Genomic DNA, 19,154 nt, shown 5'->3' on the forward strand with positions numbered 1-19,154 from the left:
GATTTGTGTTTTTAACTATCTGCACCGATCTGCGTGAAACTTTGCACACATACTCCCTAGAGGCCAAGGAAAAATATCTGCCCTGCATTTTTCACATTAGCCTTTTATAGCGCCACCAGGAGGCCGACTTATGTAAAACTTTTTTTTTTTTACATTAAGCCTTCACATTTTTTCCAAATTTCACGCAAATCGGTACACATGATCTCTATAGTCATGTGATCAAGATGCATCTGTTTGATATTTCATATTCCATCGTGATTGGCTAACATTGACATCTAAAGTTTGCAGGAGTGGCCCGCTTTGAACAAAATGCCGCAAATCATGAACACAGCGTCCAATTGTGGTGGAACTTTGCACGCACATTTGCACTACGTTGAAGAACAAACGCCACCCTTTTAACATTGCCCTATTATAGCGCCACCAGGAGGCAGATGTTTCTTTTTTATATTACTTTTAATTTTGTCCAAACATGCAAATCAGTACACATGATCTCTATAGTCAAGTGATCAAGATGGATCTGTCAAATTTTTTATATTCCATCCTGATTGGCGAATTCCGAAAATTGCTGGCCCACAATAACCTACCTGACCTGGCGGAGACCTGTGCTCCGAGGAGCACTTTTTCTGGTTTTTATATTTTTCTCTGTTGTTGGTGACAACTCTAGTGCGACGCCACGACGGCACGACGGTGTCATGAATGCGTCCTTTCACAATATTGTGCGTCAGCGACGCAGGACGCAGGCCTATGAGCATCTCTGCTCAGTGCGGCTGCAGAGTTCATGTGCAACATCGCATGGCTGTGGCTTTACAGTTTTCCTTCGCCGTGTCTGTAGGTCACCCCCAGGGACCCCCAAGGGTCTCCAGGGACCCCTAAGGGGGGGGGACGACCGCGGACCTCCTTTTTTTTTTTTTTTTTTTTTTTTCATCCCATGCTTTTGTACCCCCAAAACTATTTTCTTTTTTTTTGGGGGGGGGGGGGGGGGTCCTGCGCTGTCCATCATGACATCTATGTCATTCTTTCTTGTTTTTCAATAGGCGTGGCCTACAACTCACACTATCTATTGCACTATGTGTAGTAAATTAAAGTACTCAAAGTATTAAAACCGCCTAAACTTAAAAGCAATTGCTAAATAGTCTTCCAGAGTGACACACACTCCTTCCCAGGTAACACTTTAGGAATTAGTGAATAGTTTTTCTTTTTTTATGAAAATTAACAAGGTTTGAATTAGCTGTACATACAGTATAAATCAATATATTAAACAATTTGGATCCTTAAAAAAGGATAGTGTTATTTTGACTGGTTAATCTAAAGCAGCCAACTGCAGCCAATCCCTAATGATGTAGGGACCTCACCACGTCACTATGTAAAAAAGGGGGGAGGGGGGTTAACAGTGTTTTAAATTACAGCCTGCATACCTTGTAACTATAGTCATCAACCCATATGAAACAAAGCTATGGCCCATTGCATTAGAATGCATGGAATGAATCTGATATCAATTTGAATAGTCTGACCACTTTATTAATGGGGCCAAAACCAAAAGTGAACCAAAGGAGAGACAACCACATTAAATTATAATTATATCATGATATTGAAGGTGTGTCAAAGTGTTAAATCTGCTAATTATTTCCCAAGAATAGCAGTTTTGTGTATTGTTGGCTTTCCCCAAATAAAAATCACTTTCGACACACAATTTAGGATACTCTCCAGTGTGGAAAATGATAGGGTTAATAGTAACTTAAGTAGAGTGTATACCATTTTAAATACATTTGAAATGTGCAGCTATTTCTAACAGCTAATGAACATGTGTGGTTTTGTAGGCCAGTTTGTTCCATGTTGCAATGTCAAAGCTCTAGTATTTCCTTAATTGTACATACATTTCTTAGTTTTAATTGTTATTTTTTTAACATTTGATTTGGCAATATAAACTTGTGTTTTCTCATGCCAATAACGCTCCTTTGAATTGAAATTGTGTGATAGAAAATAACACCTTTACTGTGTTGGTTGTTGTAAGATCCAAATTCAAGTAAACTTTTAAGGTGTGTCTTTCAGAATGAAATAAATCAGAATGAAATAAAGTCTCTTAACTTACTTTGTAGAAAATGCTGTGTTCCTCTTAGGTAAATTGATTAGGAAAACTATTCAAATAAAGAAAATAATTTGGCCTAGAAGACTACAGGCTAGTCCATGCTGTGATATTGGGGTCCACAGGTAGGATTTATCTGAATTGATTTAAGGTGCTACAGCATGATAACACAGTTTTCAACATTTACACGTGTTGGGCTTGTAATGAAATTCATTGTATTTAAATCAATGTAGAACTTATTGTATGGTTCCTTATTGGCTCAAATACACTGTGCAGATTCTTATTTAGCAGAGAAGTTGACCTTGACTTTATTCTCAGAGATGTGTTGCAAGGCAGAGAAAGTAGATGTTTTAAATTGCAAGATAAATGAGTTATGAAGCAAATTAAATTAGATCCATTCATAAGATGAAGACAGAACGTTTTCTCATTGTTCTTTTTTGACTTTCTTCATTGTCTTGGAGATTGAAACTGCACAACTAAGATAGCTATTGTCTGTATTGGAATGCAAACATTCTCTCACAGAGAGACATATTTGTTTTTACAACATGTTAGCCACATGAATATTTTAGTTTGGGTTAGGGACTTTTGCTGACTGGAATGAGACACTGTGCTTACAGAAATACATTTGAAATGAACAACTTCACTTGAAAGAACACAACCTTGATCAATACATGAGATTTATTTATTTTTCTGTAGTACTCAAAGTATTAAAACCGGCAAAACTTAAAAGCAATACATGCTTGGTGATATGGTGTAAAGTTGCTAAATAGTCTTCCAGAGTGACACACACGCCTTCCCATGTAACACTTTAGGAATTAGTGAATAGTTTTTCTTTTTTTATGAAAATTAACAAAGGGTTTGAATTTGCTGTACATACAGTATAAATCAATATATTAAACAATTTGGATCCTTAAAAAAGGATAGTGTTATTTTGACAGGTTAATCTAAAGCAGCCAACTGCAGCCAATCCCTAATGATGTAGGGACCTCACCATGTCACTATGTAAAAAAAAAAAAGGGGGGGGGGGGGGTTTAACAGTGTTTTACATTACAGCCTGCATACCTTGTAACTATAGTCATCAACCCATATGAAACAAAGCTATGGCCCATTGCATTAGAATGCATGGAATGAATCTGATATCAATTTGAATAGTCTGACCACTTTATTAATGGGGCCAAAACCAAAAGTGAACCAAAGGAGAGACAACCACATTAAATTATAATTATATCATGATATTGAAGGTGTGTCAAAGTGTTAAATCTGCTAATTATTTCCCAAGAATAGCAGTTTTGTGTATTGTTGGCTTTCCCCAAATAAAAATCACTTTCGACACATTTTTCGACACAATTTAGGATACTCTTATCCAGTGTGGAAAATGATAGGGTTAATAGTAACTTAAGTAGAGTGTATACCATTTTAAATACATTTGAAATGTGCAGCTATTTCTAACAGCTAATGAACATTTGTGGTTTTGTAAGCCAGTGTGTTCCAAGTTGCAATGTCAAAGCTCTAGTATTTCCTTAATTGTACATACATTTCTTAGTTTTAATTGTTTTTATTTTTGACATTTGATTTGGCAATGTAAACTTCTGTTTTCTCATGCCAATAACGCATGACATTTGATTTGGCAATGTAAACTTGTGTTTTCTCATGCCAATAACTTACTTTGTAGAAAATGCTATGTTCCTCTTAGGTAAATTGATTAGGAAAACTATTTAAATAAAGAAAATAATTTGGCCTAGAAGACTACAGGCTAGTCCATGCTGTGATATTGGGGTCCACAGGTAGGATTTATCTGAATTGATTTAAGGTGCTACAGCATGATAACACAGTTTTCAACATTTACACGTGTTGGGCTTGTAATGAAATTCATTGTATTTAAATCAATGTAGAACTTATTGTATGGTTCCTTATTGGCTCAAATACACTGTCCAGATTCTTATTTAGCAGAGAAGTTGACCTTGACTTTATTCTCAGAGATGTGTTGCAAGGCAGAGAAAGTAGATGTTTTAAATTGCAAGATAAATGAGTTATGAAGTAAATTAAATTAGATCCATTTATAAGATGAAGACAGAAAGTTTTCTCATTGTTCTTTTTTGATTTTCTTCATTGTCTTGGAGATCAACGGCACAACTAAGATAGCTATTGTCTGTATTGGAATGCAAACATTCTCTCACAGAGAGACATATTTGTTTTTACAACATGTTAGCCACATGAATATTTTAGTTTGGGTTAGGGACTTTTGCTGACTGGAATGAGAAACTGTGCTTACAGAAATACATTTCAAATGAACAACTTCACTTGAAAGAACACAACCTTGATCAATACATGAGATTTATTTATTTTTCTTTGAGAATTGTTTGACTATGGAGTGGTTTCTATGGACTTGCAGTGGTGTCAAGGGTTAAGTGGGGGGTGGGGGCTGTTAACCAACAGTTGTCCAGTACATTTTCTGTCTATTGTTGTCCCCCCCCCCCACTCTGATTGGACCATCAGACCCCCTCTGTGAGTATTTAGCAGGGCTCTGTTTCGTTTAGAGTCACTTTAATGTGTGCTGTTGTTAAGAGCTGAACCTCTCTCTTCTGGACTTGGTGAAGTAATCAGGTATGTCATTTGTGATTTTACAATTTTTGTCTTAATTTGACTTGCAGTGATTCATTCAAGGGCTATGTGGGGGTATACTCTGGTTTCCATCTACTAGTACTGCTACTACTAATTACCACTAAATTCACACCAAACTTGGGTTCTGTCTATGTGGCGTTTTTTTTTTTGCAATGGTTTGTGGTGGGAACGGAGTACATTCAATAATGTACTTTTGATTTTCAGACAGTGTTGTATGGCTTTACACTATGCAACCCAAGTGCAACTTAGTTTCAACTAAGTTTCAACTAACTGAATTTATGTGAAAGTTTCCCTGTATTAAGCCAGATTAATAATAATCAATAATAATAATAATACTACAGCTATTAGCACCACTGCTACTCATAATGCTAACACTGTTGTTTCCTCTACCAGAACTCAACGCATCACTAGCCATGTCAACCTCAAGGGACATTCCAGAGGAGGAAGTAGAAGACACAATGGATTCATATTTGACTCGGCAGGAAGAGGAACTCACCTGTCCTGTGTGCCGTGACATCTTTAAACACCCTGTGATCCTGTCATGTAGCCACAGTTTCTGCAAATCCTGTATGCAGCAATGGTGGACAGGAAAACCAACGGAGAACAAGGAATGTCCTGTTTGCAAAACCAATTCCTCCCGAGATCAACCTCCTATCAACTTGGCGTTGAAGAACATGTGTGAGAACTTCTTAGAGGAGAGAAGTCTCAGATGTGTGTCTGAGGTTATCTGCACTCTGCATGACGAGAAACTCAGGCTGTTCTGTCTGGATGATGAACATTTGGCATGCCTTGTGTGTCGAGATTCTGAAAAACATGCAGGACACAAGTTCAGACCCATTTACGAATCTGCAAAACACCTCAAAGAGGACCTCCAGGAATCACTGAAGCCCTTACAAGAGAAACTAGAGGACATTAAAGAGATTAAAGCAGGATATCATCAAACAGCAGAATACATTAAGGTGCAAGCCCAACACACAGAGATGCAGATTAAGAAACAGTTCAAGACTATTCGGGAGTACCTACGTCAGGAAGAGAAGGCCAGAATCACTGTGCTGAGAGAGGAAGAGAAGCAGAAACGTCAGATGTTGAAGGAGAAGATTGAGGGTCTGCGCAGAGAGATGGTGACTCTTTCCAACATCATCAGAGATGTTGAGGCAGATGACATCTCATTCCTGCAGAATTATAAAACCACAGTTGAAAGAGTCCAGCGCACACTGCCAGATCCACAGCCAGTTTCAAAGGTTGTGATGGACGTGGCCAAACACCTGGGCAACCTGACCTTCAGAGCCTGGGTCAAGATGAAGGAGATCGTCTCCTACACTCCTGTGATCCTGGATCCCAACACAGTCTTACTGGATAATGGATTCATCCTGTCTGATGATCTGACCAGTGTGTTGTATAGTGAAGATGTACGTGAAGATCTAATTAGCAACCCAGAGAGGTTGGATTACCTGCCCATCGTCCTGGGTTCCGAGGGACTTCACGCAAGGACCCATAGCTGGGATATTGAAGTTGGAAACAATAAGTCCTGGGAACTGGGGGTGTTAGAAGATTCTTTCCAGATAGAGGGAAACAATGGAGATACGGGTATAGTCTGGTGTTTAAGGTTTTGGGATGGTAGATACACAGCAAGCTCCACAGCAGGGTCAGGGACTGATCTCTCAGTGAAGCAGAAACCCTGGAGGATCAGAGTCCAGCTGGACTGGAACAGAGGAGAGCTGTCCTTCTCTGATCCTGATTCTAACGCACACCTACACACCTTCACACACAATTTCACTGAGAAACTATTTCCATTCATTTCTACTATTCACCATCTCCCTCTGAGGGTGTTACCTGGGAAGGTGTGTGTCACTCTGGAACACTACAATTAGATGTTAAGACAATTAGCACGTTTTAGATCGGAGCAACTCTACACAACACCAAACATATCCACAGTATTTATTCATTTTGGGAGAACTGTGATGTGCAACAACAACAACAAAAAGAAAGAAAATTGACCACCCATGCAGTCTTTATGGATTTTGGACATTTCTCCGAATTGTAAATCCAGCAGGCTGTTTTGACTTGGCTTTTTTGCACACATCACAAAGGGTTTTGATTTTAATTACTTTTCTTTGTAATCATTTTCTATATATCAGCACCTAACAGGTAGAGAAAGGTTTCATGAAAAAAGTTTTTTCTCTTTTTCATCTGCCATTTTTCCTGGTCTGTCAAACCAGGAAATACACTGTTTTATTTACTCTATATTTTAAGACGAGTTAATATTGGACATCACTGCCTACCTTTTAATTTTATTTTATACTGTTTATAGTTTATTTTTGACCGTTTTTTAATCCAGTGTAGGCAGTTTGATTATAATAATTTCAGGGGGTGGTATAATGGACCACAACAACTACCTTTTACTGCTAGACTTTCTGTTTCATTGTATTTACTTTTGACTTACAATATTGTATTTTTTTATATAATAAACAATCAGATAAAAGGTGATTTGTGGTGTGTGTTTTATTGGAGTACTGTGTGTTCATGGTAATGTCAGTCGGCCATTCACAGGAAATACCCTTTGGAAGGCTGATCTCAGTGCGTTCAGTGATCTGGTGGTGCAATGACACTTTGACATAGCTTCTCTGTGTACAAGCATCATCCACACCCCCAGAGTGTACATTTCAAGGTCCTTACACACCGGGGGCGATTCTTTAATGCGAATAATACGTTTTTTTCCCCGCCTGTTTTTAACCATAACCGTCCGAATATTTCGCATTTTCGGATATTTTTTTCACGTCGCATCGCATAATCGCCGGTGTATAAGGACCTTTACTCCAAAACTGGGTCTGACTGGGCCCGCCCGATGCTGTGCGTTTTTTTTGTAATGAATTAATTATATATGCGTGGCCATAGACCAATTATTTGTTTACTAACATTGAGCCTGGACGCACAGGTGATTGTTTCACGCAATCAATTCCCAACCTGTTTCGGGGTGCACTGGTTTCAGCACACCCCAACCCCCTCTTGTGTGTGTTGGCTAGTGAGACGCGTCCTAACGAGACCTGATATAATGGGTTTCGTTGCGCGCATACTGGCTGCACGCAGCCAGTATGACGTCGTCTGTTAAATGTTAAAGAGCTGGTGCCATGTTTTTGCACCTTTTCTGTTTTTCATGTGTCTATGAGGTTGATAGAACTTCATTAAGGCCCCCGCTGGTGGTTTTATGGTGTTTCATATCTTCTCTGACTATTTGGAGTTTTTTCCTGGAGGCTGAAACCTTGACAGTCAAACGTGCCAATCCAAAAACAGGGGCATACTGACGTAACGATGCCCATACCCACCCTTTTGTGGGCGGAGCTGCCTCAAACACACGTGTGTGACCATGGCAGGTTGTTCTGTGCCTAACTGCTGTGTGACAGCTATCAAACAGTCGTTTCACACTTTGCTCATCTTCATCTGAACCAGATTCAGGTTCAAACATATATGGCTGTATTTGTCCAATTTGTCCTCCCTCTGCCATTTTGTAAACAATTGGGCAGAACCATGGGCAGTCCTTTAGTGATAAGGGGGAAGGACTAGGACAGGTGGGTGGTCTTATAGGAGGAGGCGGAGGGACTGGATTAGATGGGTGGTGCTAAGTGGTATACTTAATGAACTGGTGGGTGTGTCTACATAAAAACACCATTTTAACACTAACTGTACACTTTTTTTTTTTGAAAAAAATCCTTACATAATAATAATACCTTATGATCAGGTTTTAGGGTTGAAAAATATCATGGCATTGCATCTTTAAAGTTGTTCTGTGCAAATTTTCAAAAAACGACTTTTAGCAGCCTCTGCTGGTCATTACCGTCACTGCAGGCTGTTTCTTTATTACTGCATTACCCAGAATTCCATTCGTTTTCACCGGAAGACGGAAGTGTTTCAAAAAGCGTTCTTTTAATTGTTTTATACGATCTGTGGATCGTTTCTCTTAGCCAGTGGAGCTTTAGTTACCGTGAGCTGTGTTTTCTTTTTCTGTTTTTTTTTCGTTCTTCAAATCATACAATCTCTTAAAATCAGCGTGAGTTTCCTTTTGTTATTAGCGCGGTAGTTCCTGGCCAAACAGGAAACCGGCGCGGTAGTTCCTGGCCAAACAGGAACCCGGTGCATTTCCGCTTCCATTTTCCGGCCAGATGACGTCATTTTCGAGGGAAAGTCATGCTCGACAGCGTTCAATAGAAAATATATAAATAAAAGGCTTTCGGGGGTGAAATTCATGGAGTGGGTGTTGTGAAACATTTGCCACTCACAAAAAATATACAATTTAACTTTAGTTTTACTGAAAACGTTACCTAGTATTACTTTAATAAAAAATGTTTTTCATTAATCAATTATATGTACGCATGCCGTGCGTGTGGGAGGGAGGGAATAATTATAGTATAACCTCCAAAAAAATCGAGAACACACCACTGCTGCTATGGGCTGTAGTTTCAAACGTTGGAACTTCCTCATTGAGATAGACAGAGCATTTCCATTCTTACAACTAGAAGTTCGGCCGGCTGCGCCGGCCTCACATCTAGCGCCCACGCCCACATAGCGCCCACGTAGCGTCCACGCCCACGTAGCGCCCACGCCCACGTAGAGACCACTTGGCAGCGCCGATCACTGGCGTAGCGTCATGAGGGCTAGTGGGGCCATGGCCCGGTCAGTGAAGATTTGCCAGGAAAATGAATTCTGCTCCGACAACAATAGACACAGCCGCCGGCCGCCAGTGACGTTACTGAAGTGATACATTGGCTGGCCCATTCACACCTTTTACAAAGCTAAAGCTGCCTACTCCTGCCTATCAATGGTCCAAGTGTGACCTGTAAAGTAGCCTAGCGTAGTCTGTAGGAGACATAAGCATGTCCTAAGAGGAGTCCAAAAGAGAATGGATCCTGGGAGTCATGAATTAAATTACAGAGGTGAGTAAATAACTACATGTGCTCAAGTACTGCACTTTACTGGATATCTATCTATCTATCTATCTATCTATCTATCTATCTATCTATCTATCTATCTATCTATCTATCTATCTATCTATCTGTCTATCTGTCTATCTCTATCTCTATCTATCTCTCTCTCTATATATATATACATATCTAAATGGCGAAATGGCTGGGGGGAAATGGGCAATATATTGTTATTTAATATTGCTATTTTATTATGAGTATTAATAAGTTCTGATGATTAATTATATCATATGATTATAATATTTGATTAAGATATATGATCTTATAATAATCATGGGGCATGTATAATCATTATCTAATAATCAAATAATAATACAATGAGTCATCACATCTTTTCGGTGGCGGGTGTTATACGGAAATGTGTGACCCTGTACAATCTGGTCAAAATGGCGGCCGTTTGTGTGTTGTTGCGCTCGTACACACACACACACACACACACACACACACACACACACACACACACACACACACACACACACACACACACACACACAAGGAATGTGTGTGGAGATGGCGGCTGTTTTTGTGTGTTTGCACAACAGTGCATGTGGACACACGAATGGTGAGTTGGATGCGTCTTTTAATAATCAGAAGACGCACAGTACTGCACACACACACACACACACACACACACACACACACACACACACACACACACACACAGACACACACACACACACACACACACACACACACACACACACACACACGCGCGTTGAAGTAATTTCCGTGTGCGCGCGCACACACTCACATCTACAAACGGAGACGGCGTGTATTGAAATGGGGGCAGAGGTTCTGAATTGGCATCCAGGGAGTGTGTGCACAGTTTCGCTGCGAGCAAGGCAACGATGCGGGAGATTAGCTATCCACAGACGGACGGACAGGGGGTAAAACATACTCTGGCGCCATGCCTTTTGGCCTGGCGGAGACAATGAAAAAGCTAAAGTAAAGGAAAAGACCATTACTGCAACAAAAGTAGTCAACAAACTATACTATAAAACATTGGGCACATTGTCAAATAATATAAGAAAGAGGCAAACATGTTGAAAATAGCCGATCTGCAAGCTCACAACGCCTCTCAACGTGAGGGTTGTGAGCTTGTAGATCTGCTATTTTCACAATATTGACTTGTGGAACGGAGTCAAACAAAATGGGGGGGTCCCCAGTTCAAATATGATGTAGGGGGGGGGGGGCGGGGGATAGCCACTGCCCTAGTCGGACCGAAATTATCTGAAATTACAACATAATGCAGCCTAAACGTGCGTTGCACGGGGCGGTCCTGCCATTACGTTACATACCACAACATACATCATCTACAATGGACTAACGGAGCAGCAATAATAACATTCACCACACGAATATTGTTGACAAAGTGATTGCACAGCCGCTGCAGGTATGACAACCACGTTAGCGTTAGCTACATGGCAACTATCACAGCGCCCTGTCTGTCGTCGCTGCGACTGACTGATGGCTACAGCCATAGATATATGTAAACACTACAGCAAGCTCTCTGCGATGCCATTGTCTGGAAACTGCTCTTAGCGTGACAGGACCAATGAGAGTGAGCGCTTTCGTTGTTGCTAAGATACGGTGCATGGCACACGGCGTCTCTACCCCATAGCTTGTAGATCTCTCACACATGATTGGCGTAGGCTGCGTTGCCAGGTCTGACTTTGTGTCTAAGCAATGGTCGGCTTATTTTTGCGCGCCTTTGGGCTCGTTCGCATAGTGCGCACGGCAGCGCTTGTTTAGCGTACGTCAGCGCGACGTGGCAACGGACGTGGCAACGTGAAAGGGTGGTCACTTATGATTGGCTGGTGAAAAGAAACACCCGGACGTGAATTTTGAGGTGGCGAAGTGATTTGCATAAGTATTGGAGCATAATGCGTTTGATATTAATTGTACATCCTGCAAGTACAGTGATGGGATGCGAAGCAGCTGGTTTGACAGGCAGAATATTGAGGAATTTTGGGGGAAAATGTGGAGTTAGTTGGGCCATGTGTCTGCTTGGCCATTGAGGCGATACACTCGTGTACACTCCATGACTGTGGCCGTCAATTATGGTAGCAAGATGGGAGTCTATGCTAGTGTTGTAACTCTCTCTTCAACGGGTGTGGGAGCTGCCCAGTAGTGGTCAGCCTATAGGAACTGCCCAGTACAACCACAGTTTTCTACTGTTGGGCCACTGGTCTTTCCCGGCCCACATTATATAACTCTACCTGGGGGGTCCTGAGACATTCCCATGTGGGCCAGTGTGGAGACATAATAATCCCCCCATCTGGTCCTCGGTCTCCCCCCCGTGGTCTCTTCCCAGCTGGGTGTGCCTGGAAAACCTCTTGAAAATGATGATGATGAGTGTGATGATGAAACATTGGATTACTTTGTGTATGCTTGTGCGGTGAATATCCTACAGTAGAATGCTCGAACAGAAATGACAAGCTGTTGTGCCATGTTTTTCTCATCATCCCATCTATTTATTATAATATATTGATCATTAGTTGAAGCAAAATGATGGCTGGGTGCGCATTGCGCTGCCGCTTGCTGTAGGATTCCGCTTGCTGTAGGATTCCGCTTGCTTGACCCCAATCAAAATGTTTTGTTCCAGGGACCCCCAGAAGCAACGATTTCAGTTAAAAATGTTTGCTTTAAAAATATATATATTCAAAGATTTGCACACATTTTCACACATTTTCTAAAATAGCAGATCTACAAGCTCGTAGCGCGGCACTCGGTGCCGTGCTATGAGCTTGTATATCTGCTATTTTTGAATAGCCCAAAGTGTAAAATAATCCTTTTTAGCTCAAATCTAAAAATGACACATTTCCAGGTCTTAATGGGTTAATGAACATTTAACACCAAAGATATGATCAACCAAAATAGTCTAAATACAGATAAACTTGTGCCCATGTCCTTCACCCTGCAGTGCAGTAGTTATCTTTATGTCTCAGATGATTTAAGTATGCACGTGTTCATGTCTGTTGTTGAAAAGCAACACCAAGCCATATAGGCTGTTTTTAGCAGGTGGTGTGGAGAGAGGTGCATTCAGCAACTTTTTCCACACCTTTCAACCGACTGATCTCCCGACTTCACTCGACTTACAGTCTGTAGTAGTCTGGACAACAAACTTTGGTGTGCTGAGAGCATAAGTGGTTTAAATGGCTTAACTTGCTTCATATAGAGCAGTACACTGTCCTTATCAGGAATCCAAATGATAACACATTCATTCACAAGGCATAGACTGGGGTGGAAATCTGGGACAAACTCCAGTTCAGGAGTATGTATGTTTTTGTGGTGAAATGCTGTGGTGGTCTGGTAGAAAGTAACTAAGTACATTTACTCAAGTACTGTACCATAAATACTATATGTAAAGTACAATTTTGAGGTACTTTTACATTACTGGAGTATTTCAAATTTTCAGTACTTTTACTTCTACACCACTACATCTCAGAGGCAAATATTGTACTTTTACTCCACTACAATTATTTGAGAGACTAGTTACTTTGTAGATTTTGATTGTTATTACAAAACATACATAACCACTTCCGCCCTATATACATTTCCCCCAATTGAAAATAGCAATGCGTTGCGACGCATTGTGAGCTTGTAGATCTGCTATTTTCAAAAGATTTTTATACATTTTATACTTTCGAAAACTTGTGAAATGGAACATTCAGCATAACAAGTACTTTTACCTTTTTACATTTTAATACCAATACTTTTACTTGTAACAGAGTATTTCTACATTGCAGTATTGATACTTTTACTTAAGTAAAGACATTGAGTGTACTTTTTCCACCACTGGTGAAATGTTCCTTTAAGATGCAGTCTATCATGTGGAGTTATCGGGAACCAACACAGACACGCTCCATTAGGAAGCAGGCCAATGTCTCAATGTCACCCACAAGGTCCCCCCCCCCCACACACACACACACGCGCATGTTTATTTTACTATACTTGTGAGGACATAAACATATTACCGGTAGGATGCCAATTTTATGAAAGCCATTTTATTTATTTTTGCCATTTTTAACTGTATAAGGCTAAAGACGATAAATAGCAGCCTTCCAGTGCAGGACACCAGCAGCACGCAACTTATACGTATAAATCAGGCATAACTATATCCCCAACCCAAAAAAATGTACCTCGAAATGTTTAATCCTAAACATAACCCCAACCTGAATCTCTTTCTAATGTAAACGTCTCTAAAATATTTTTTTAACCATAAAACACCTTTTTTTCTTGTGAGGACCAGGAAAAATTGTTCCTCACAATTTCTATTTATCCAATTCTACTATTATATACTTTTGGGTCCTCACAAGTATAGTAGTACACACACACACACACACACACACACACACACACACACACTGGGGCATTCCAACAGGCAGGCACATACACATGCTTACACGCATAAACACACATGTTAATATACATGCACTCACACATGACATGTGCACAAAGGCGCACGCACGCCGCGCACGCACGCGCACACACACACACACACACACACACACACACACACACACAGCTCATCTAATCAGTACCCGCATGGCTGTGTTTTTAAGTTTCTGATGGAGATATCAGGATAGCACGCACACATGCATGCACTTGTGTGCGCGCACACACACACACACACACACACACACACGCACACGCACACGCACACGCACACGCACACACATTGACACATACACATACACACACTCCCTCTGCCTATCTAATCAAGCTTCCCCTGCCCTGTGCCTTTCTGGTTGTAATGGAGATATCAGACACACACACACACGCACGCACGCACGCACGCACGCGTGAATGCACAGACACAACAACACTGTAAGTTTATTACACACATACGTACACACACGCACACACACACACACACACACATGGATGCACAGACACAGACACACATTCAAATACACGCACCCACACACACACACACACACACACACACACACACACACACACACACACACACACACACACACACCTCCTATCTAATCTGGCTCCCTGTGTGTGTGTGTGTGTGTGTGTGTGTGTGTGTGTGTGTGTGTGTGTGTGTGTGTGTGTGTGTGTGTGTGTGTGTGTGTGTGTGTGTGTGTGTGTGTGTGTGTTTGTAATGGTCTCATGAGGATCGGCCTGACAAAGAGAGAGAGCCTGTACAATAAGTCTTCCTTTAATCAGGACTCAACAATGAACCATGCTTATTACCACTGTTGATTTAGTCCACTAAAACTATGACCAAAAACGTTCGTTGACTACCTGTTCTCACTGACGTAAACAAAATAAAAAATAAGCTACAATGACTAAAACTATGACTAAATATACTGACAATTTTGTCAACAAATAGTAAGGAACTACTGGAGAAGAAATCCAAGACAAGTAATTTTATGCTTGGCTGCGTCTGTGTCACACTCTGAATATAGACGATCTACAAGTTTGTGAGCTTGTACGGGGAGTGACACACAGCAAAGGTTGTCGGGTTTGGGATCGAACCTGCAATTTGTTTTTTGCCTGCATTTGTGGTATGCACCTTAACCACTAGGCCAGTGGTTCTCAAACCTTTTCATGTCAACGACCCCCAAAACGATATGTATTTGGCTAAGGACCCCCATCTCAAAAATAGTTTGTGCCAGGGATTTTTCTAAAATAGCAGATCTAAAAGCTCATGCGAGTGCCGTGCCGCATGAGCTTGTATATCTGCTATTTTTTTAATAGCCAAAGTATAAAATATGGTTAAAGTGGTTAAAATAATTGTGACGCTATATTAAAGGTATTGTAGGGAACATTAAGCCTAAATTTAAAATATATATATATATATATATTTTGCATTTTTTCCCCTCTATCAGCCACTATATAATGATGCTGGGGTGTTTATATGCATTGAAACACAGTCCTCCTTCTGAAATCCGTATTTTCCCTAATGTTTATGTGTTCTATGTTTATGTCCGGTACGTAAATTAACGCACGCATGTGCGCGTCCGTGCGCGTCCGTGTCCGTATGAACGTTTACTTTCGGTTTTAAAACGCTCTCAAACTTCGTTTTTGAGGCACAGAATTTAATTTTAAGATAGCGTGTGGATAGAATTTAGTTGTTTAACTTCATATATGTGGTCAATTTATCATGAAAGAGCCTATTTAAAAATAAAAATTCAGAGAACCAGCAGGGCGGGAATTTCCGCATATTGTATCCCAATAAAGCAACCTGTTTTCGGGCACCATGCCTTCAAAAGAACCTCTCTATGGAGGTCCCTCCTACGTCACCCCCTGGTGGTCGGGGAAAAGTACTGCTGGTGCTTATTTACCTCTGAACTCCCTAGTATCCCTTTAACTAATTTAGCTGGGGACTCCCTGGTACGCCCCAAAGACCCCTGGGGGTCCCCGGACCCCACTTTGAGAACCAATGCACTAGGCCATCAGCGCCCCAGAACCTTGCTTATTGACAACACATTCAGTTGTGTCTGATTCACCATGATCATAGATTCACTACCATTCGCTACAACAGCTAATATTCAACCACTTAAGCCCTATGCCTATGCACTTGGTTGTACAACGAATAGCAGAAATTGCAGATCTAAAAGCTCACAACGCATCCAAGTTTGCCAAGGTGATTACTGGGGAAAAGAGGGGGGGGGGGGTAATTTGGGCATAACTTCCTGTTGTCTCTCATTCAATTTATTTGAGGGATCAAATGTGGGCACACACCCTGACTGAAATCAGAAAGGGTCACATTAGTCTGCTTACTCACCCTACAAGATCTTCCTCCACACAGCTGATTCAAATCACTTATCAAGCACCATGTAATCCCCATGCAGAGATTCAGGCGTCACTGCCAGTGTTGCCATGTCTGCTTATTATAAGCATATCGTAAATATTGGTAGTTGCGGGATGCTTTTTTTTTGGGCTTGTTTCTAAAGAGTGGTTTCCTATTTGGGCTTCCTTCCTAATGTTGTTTAAGCCAGTGGTTCCCACATTATTTCATGTCAAAGACCCCCAAATTAATATGTAATTGTCCACGGACCTCCATACAATATTTTTGGAAAATGACTAATCTAAAACCTTGCAATGTGTCACTGTGAGCTTGTAGATGTGCTATTTTCAAATAGCCAATTTAAAGTGGTAAAACACAGCCTAGTAGCTTCTTTTGGGCTCGTTTTCATAGACCTGGCCGCTTGTTTCTCTTGCAAAATCTGTCAACACTGGTCACAGCAGCAGCAGCCAGTCAGAATGAAACACAGGAGGAGTACTAAAGCTAAGAGCAATGCAAGTGTCAAGAGCCATTGATCATTCATTTGAATCAGCTGTGTGGAGTGGAATGAGTGATGATGCCCAAAATTCACGCAAGGGCTCATGGGACACTGGAAACTTGTTGGTTCCTATTTGTACACTTTCAGAGGTAGCCTGCATGAACACTCTGGATTTTACAGTGTAGGGGGTCTGAGTAGCATTTGTGTTGGTTACAGTTACTGCATTACTGGGTCAGTGAGAGAGACAGGCAGGCAGGCAGGCAGGCAGGCAGGCAGGCAGGCAGGCAGGCAGGCAGGCAGGCAGGCAGACAGACAGACAGACAGACAGACAGACAGACAGACAGACAGACAGACAGACAGACAGACAGACAGACAGACAGACAGAGAGAGAGAGAGAGAGAGAGAGAGAGAGAGAGAGAGAGAGAGAGAGAGAGAGAGAGAGAGAGAGAGAGAGAGAGAGAGAGGAGGTAGGGGTTCCAGAACACAGCTGTGTGTTCCGGTCATAGTCAGTTACTGTGCTGTGATGCCCCATATATTAGTCTGGGTGGTTGTGGGTGTGATGTTGCATTAACTCTTGCCCTATAGGGAAGCAGGGTGGGGCTGATTAGTGATTGGAGAGCACCTGGGCCCGGTGCCTCCAGGAGGCTATAAAATCCCAGCCCTCGCCAGTGTCTTGGAGAAGCTGAGAGAAGCAGACCAGATCTCCACCAGCTCCAACCCTCTCCATGCCATTATTATTATGATTATGTTCTTTCTTTCCATCCACACACCTCGCACCACACTATGTCTCACACATCCACATCTACACCACTGATTACTGACACCACACTCCATAGGATCCTTATGTTTGTTTATACCTCCTCAGTTCTTTATCATTAGTTCTCGTTTAATAAATATGTACTTGATTTAATACTTCAACCTGGTCTCCTGCCCAATGTTTGTCACGGCCTAGAGCCAAGCTGTGACAAATGGGGGCTCGTTCCGAACTTAAGTGAGTATTGTTAAACTTTAAAGTCAGTTAAAGTTTTTTTTTTGTTGCGCGCAGTCACTGAATGTTTTTCTTGAAAACCGGTCTTGAAGTAAGTTGGGTTATTCCCCGTGACGTAATGTAAAGTTGGGCCAATCAAATGCGGTTTGGGAGGGCCTAACTCGGGATTCCCTTTTTCTTTGTTTGAAGCGGTTTCAAAGTGTTTCAGTGCGTGCGGTGTTTTGTTTAACGTTGCGTTATCGTTAAATTTCTTTGATTCCCCGTATTTTTTTCTTTGAACATGGAGTTAGTTGAATGTGTATATGGGCTAAGTTTTAACACACTGATACTGAGAGATTGAGTAATCATATATAGGAGCTACTGTTGTCCCATGTTAGGCATAAGCCACGTTAGTCTTTAGACTTTCGTGGATTTATTTTTGTTCTTGTATTTTTGTAATGTTGGGGTGAACGCGGTAGTAGCAGTTGTCTCGGGAGCACGGTATGTGGCTGGCGGCATAATTATCAACTGATTACGTTGTCCCCGCATATATTTAGTGCATAAATACCCCCGCAACACCTCATGAAGAGCTAGGGGTGAGTTATATAAGATTTAAGTAGGCAGCTAGGGGACGCTCCTGGTTACTCAGTTACAGTTGTATCAGTGTTGTCGTTAACTTGTGTCCAAAATACATTTAAGTGATAATTGAAATGGCTCAAATTGATCAATTTGTGGCGTCGCCGTCAGTAGATTTTTTGGAAAGCTGTACAAAGGAGCAGCTCCTAGAAATAGCTGACAAATATAACAGACATTGGGGACAGGAGACGTAAAATACAGACAATTAAGGTAGTATTAAGTGCTGGCTTGGAAGATATTGGTATCTTGCCAGGTAATGAAACAGGGGGGGGAGACGGTGCGGCGGTGCCGCCACCGACCCAAAATCTGTCTTTTACAGAACAAAAAGAACTGATGCTTATTCAGCTGGAAATGGAGAGGATTAAACAACAGCGAGAAGTAGAGCGAGAGAGAATTGAAATAGAAAAAATGAGAATTAATCTGCAGAGGGAGAAGGTAGAACTTGTCAAGGAAGGTAAGATGGACCAGAAACTGTTGGAAGGAGATGGAAGTGTAGCTTCAGGGAGGTGATCTTTTGATTTGGTGAGCAGTTTGCGATTGATGCCAAAGTTTAGTGAGAAGGAGCCGGAGACTTTTTTTTCACTGTTCGAAAGATTGGCTAACTCGAGAGGTTGGCCTGATGCGGA

General features: G+C 41.3%; 1 protein-coding gene across 1 annotated transcript in view; it reads left to right on the forward strand.

Moving 5' to 3' along the window:
• Window positions 1–5,118: 5,118 nt before the first annotated feature.
• LOC311044622 (E3 ubiquitin-protein ligase TRIM35-like) overlaps window positions 5,119–19,154 on the forward strand; it is a gene marked incomplete at both ends in the record, with an annotated part of 153,288 nt that continues 139,252 nt past the window's right edge. The window contains one exon of the mRNA XM_084056333.1: window positions 5,119–5,412. Within this exon, the coding sequence (XP_083912459.1) occupies window positions 5,119–5,412 (294 nt within the window). The remainder of the gene's footprint in view (window positions 5,413–19,154) is intronic.

The sequence above is a fragment of the Gymnoscopelus microlampas genome, assembly GCF_963454915.1.
Source record: "Gymnoscopelus microlampas genome assembly, chromosome: 1".
Lineage (NCBI taxonomy): Eukaryota > Metazoa > Chordata > Actinopteri > Myctophiformes > Myctophidae > Gymnoscopelus > Gymnoscopelus microlampas.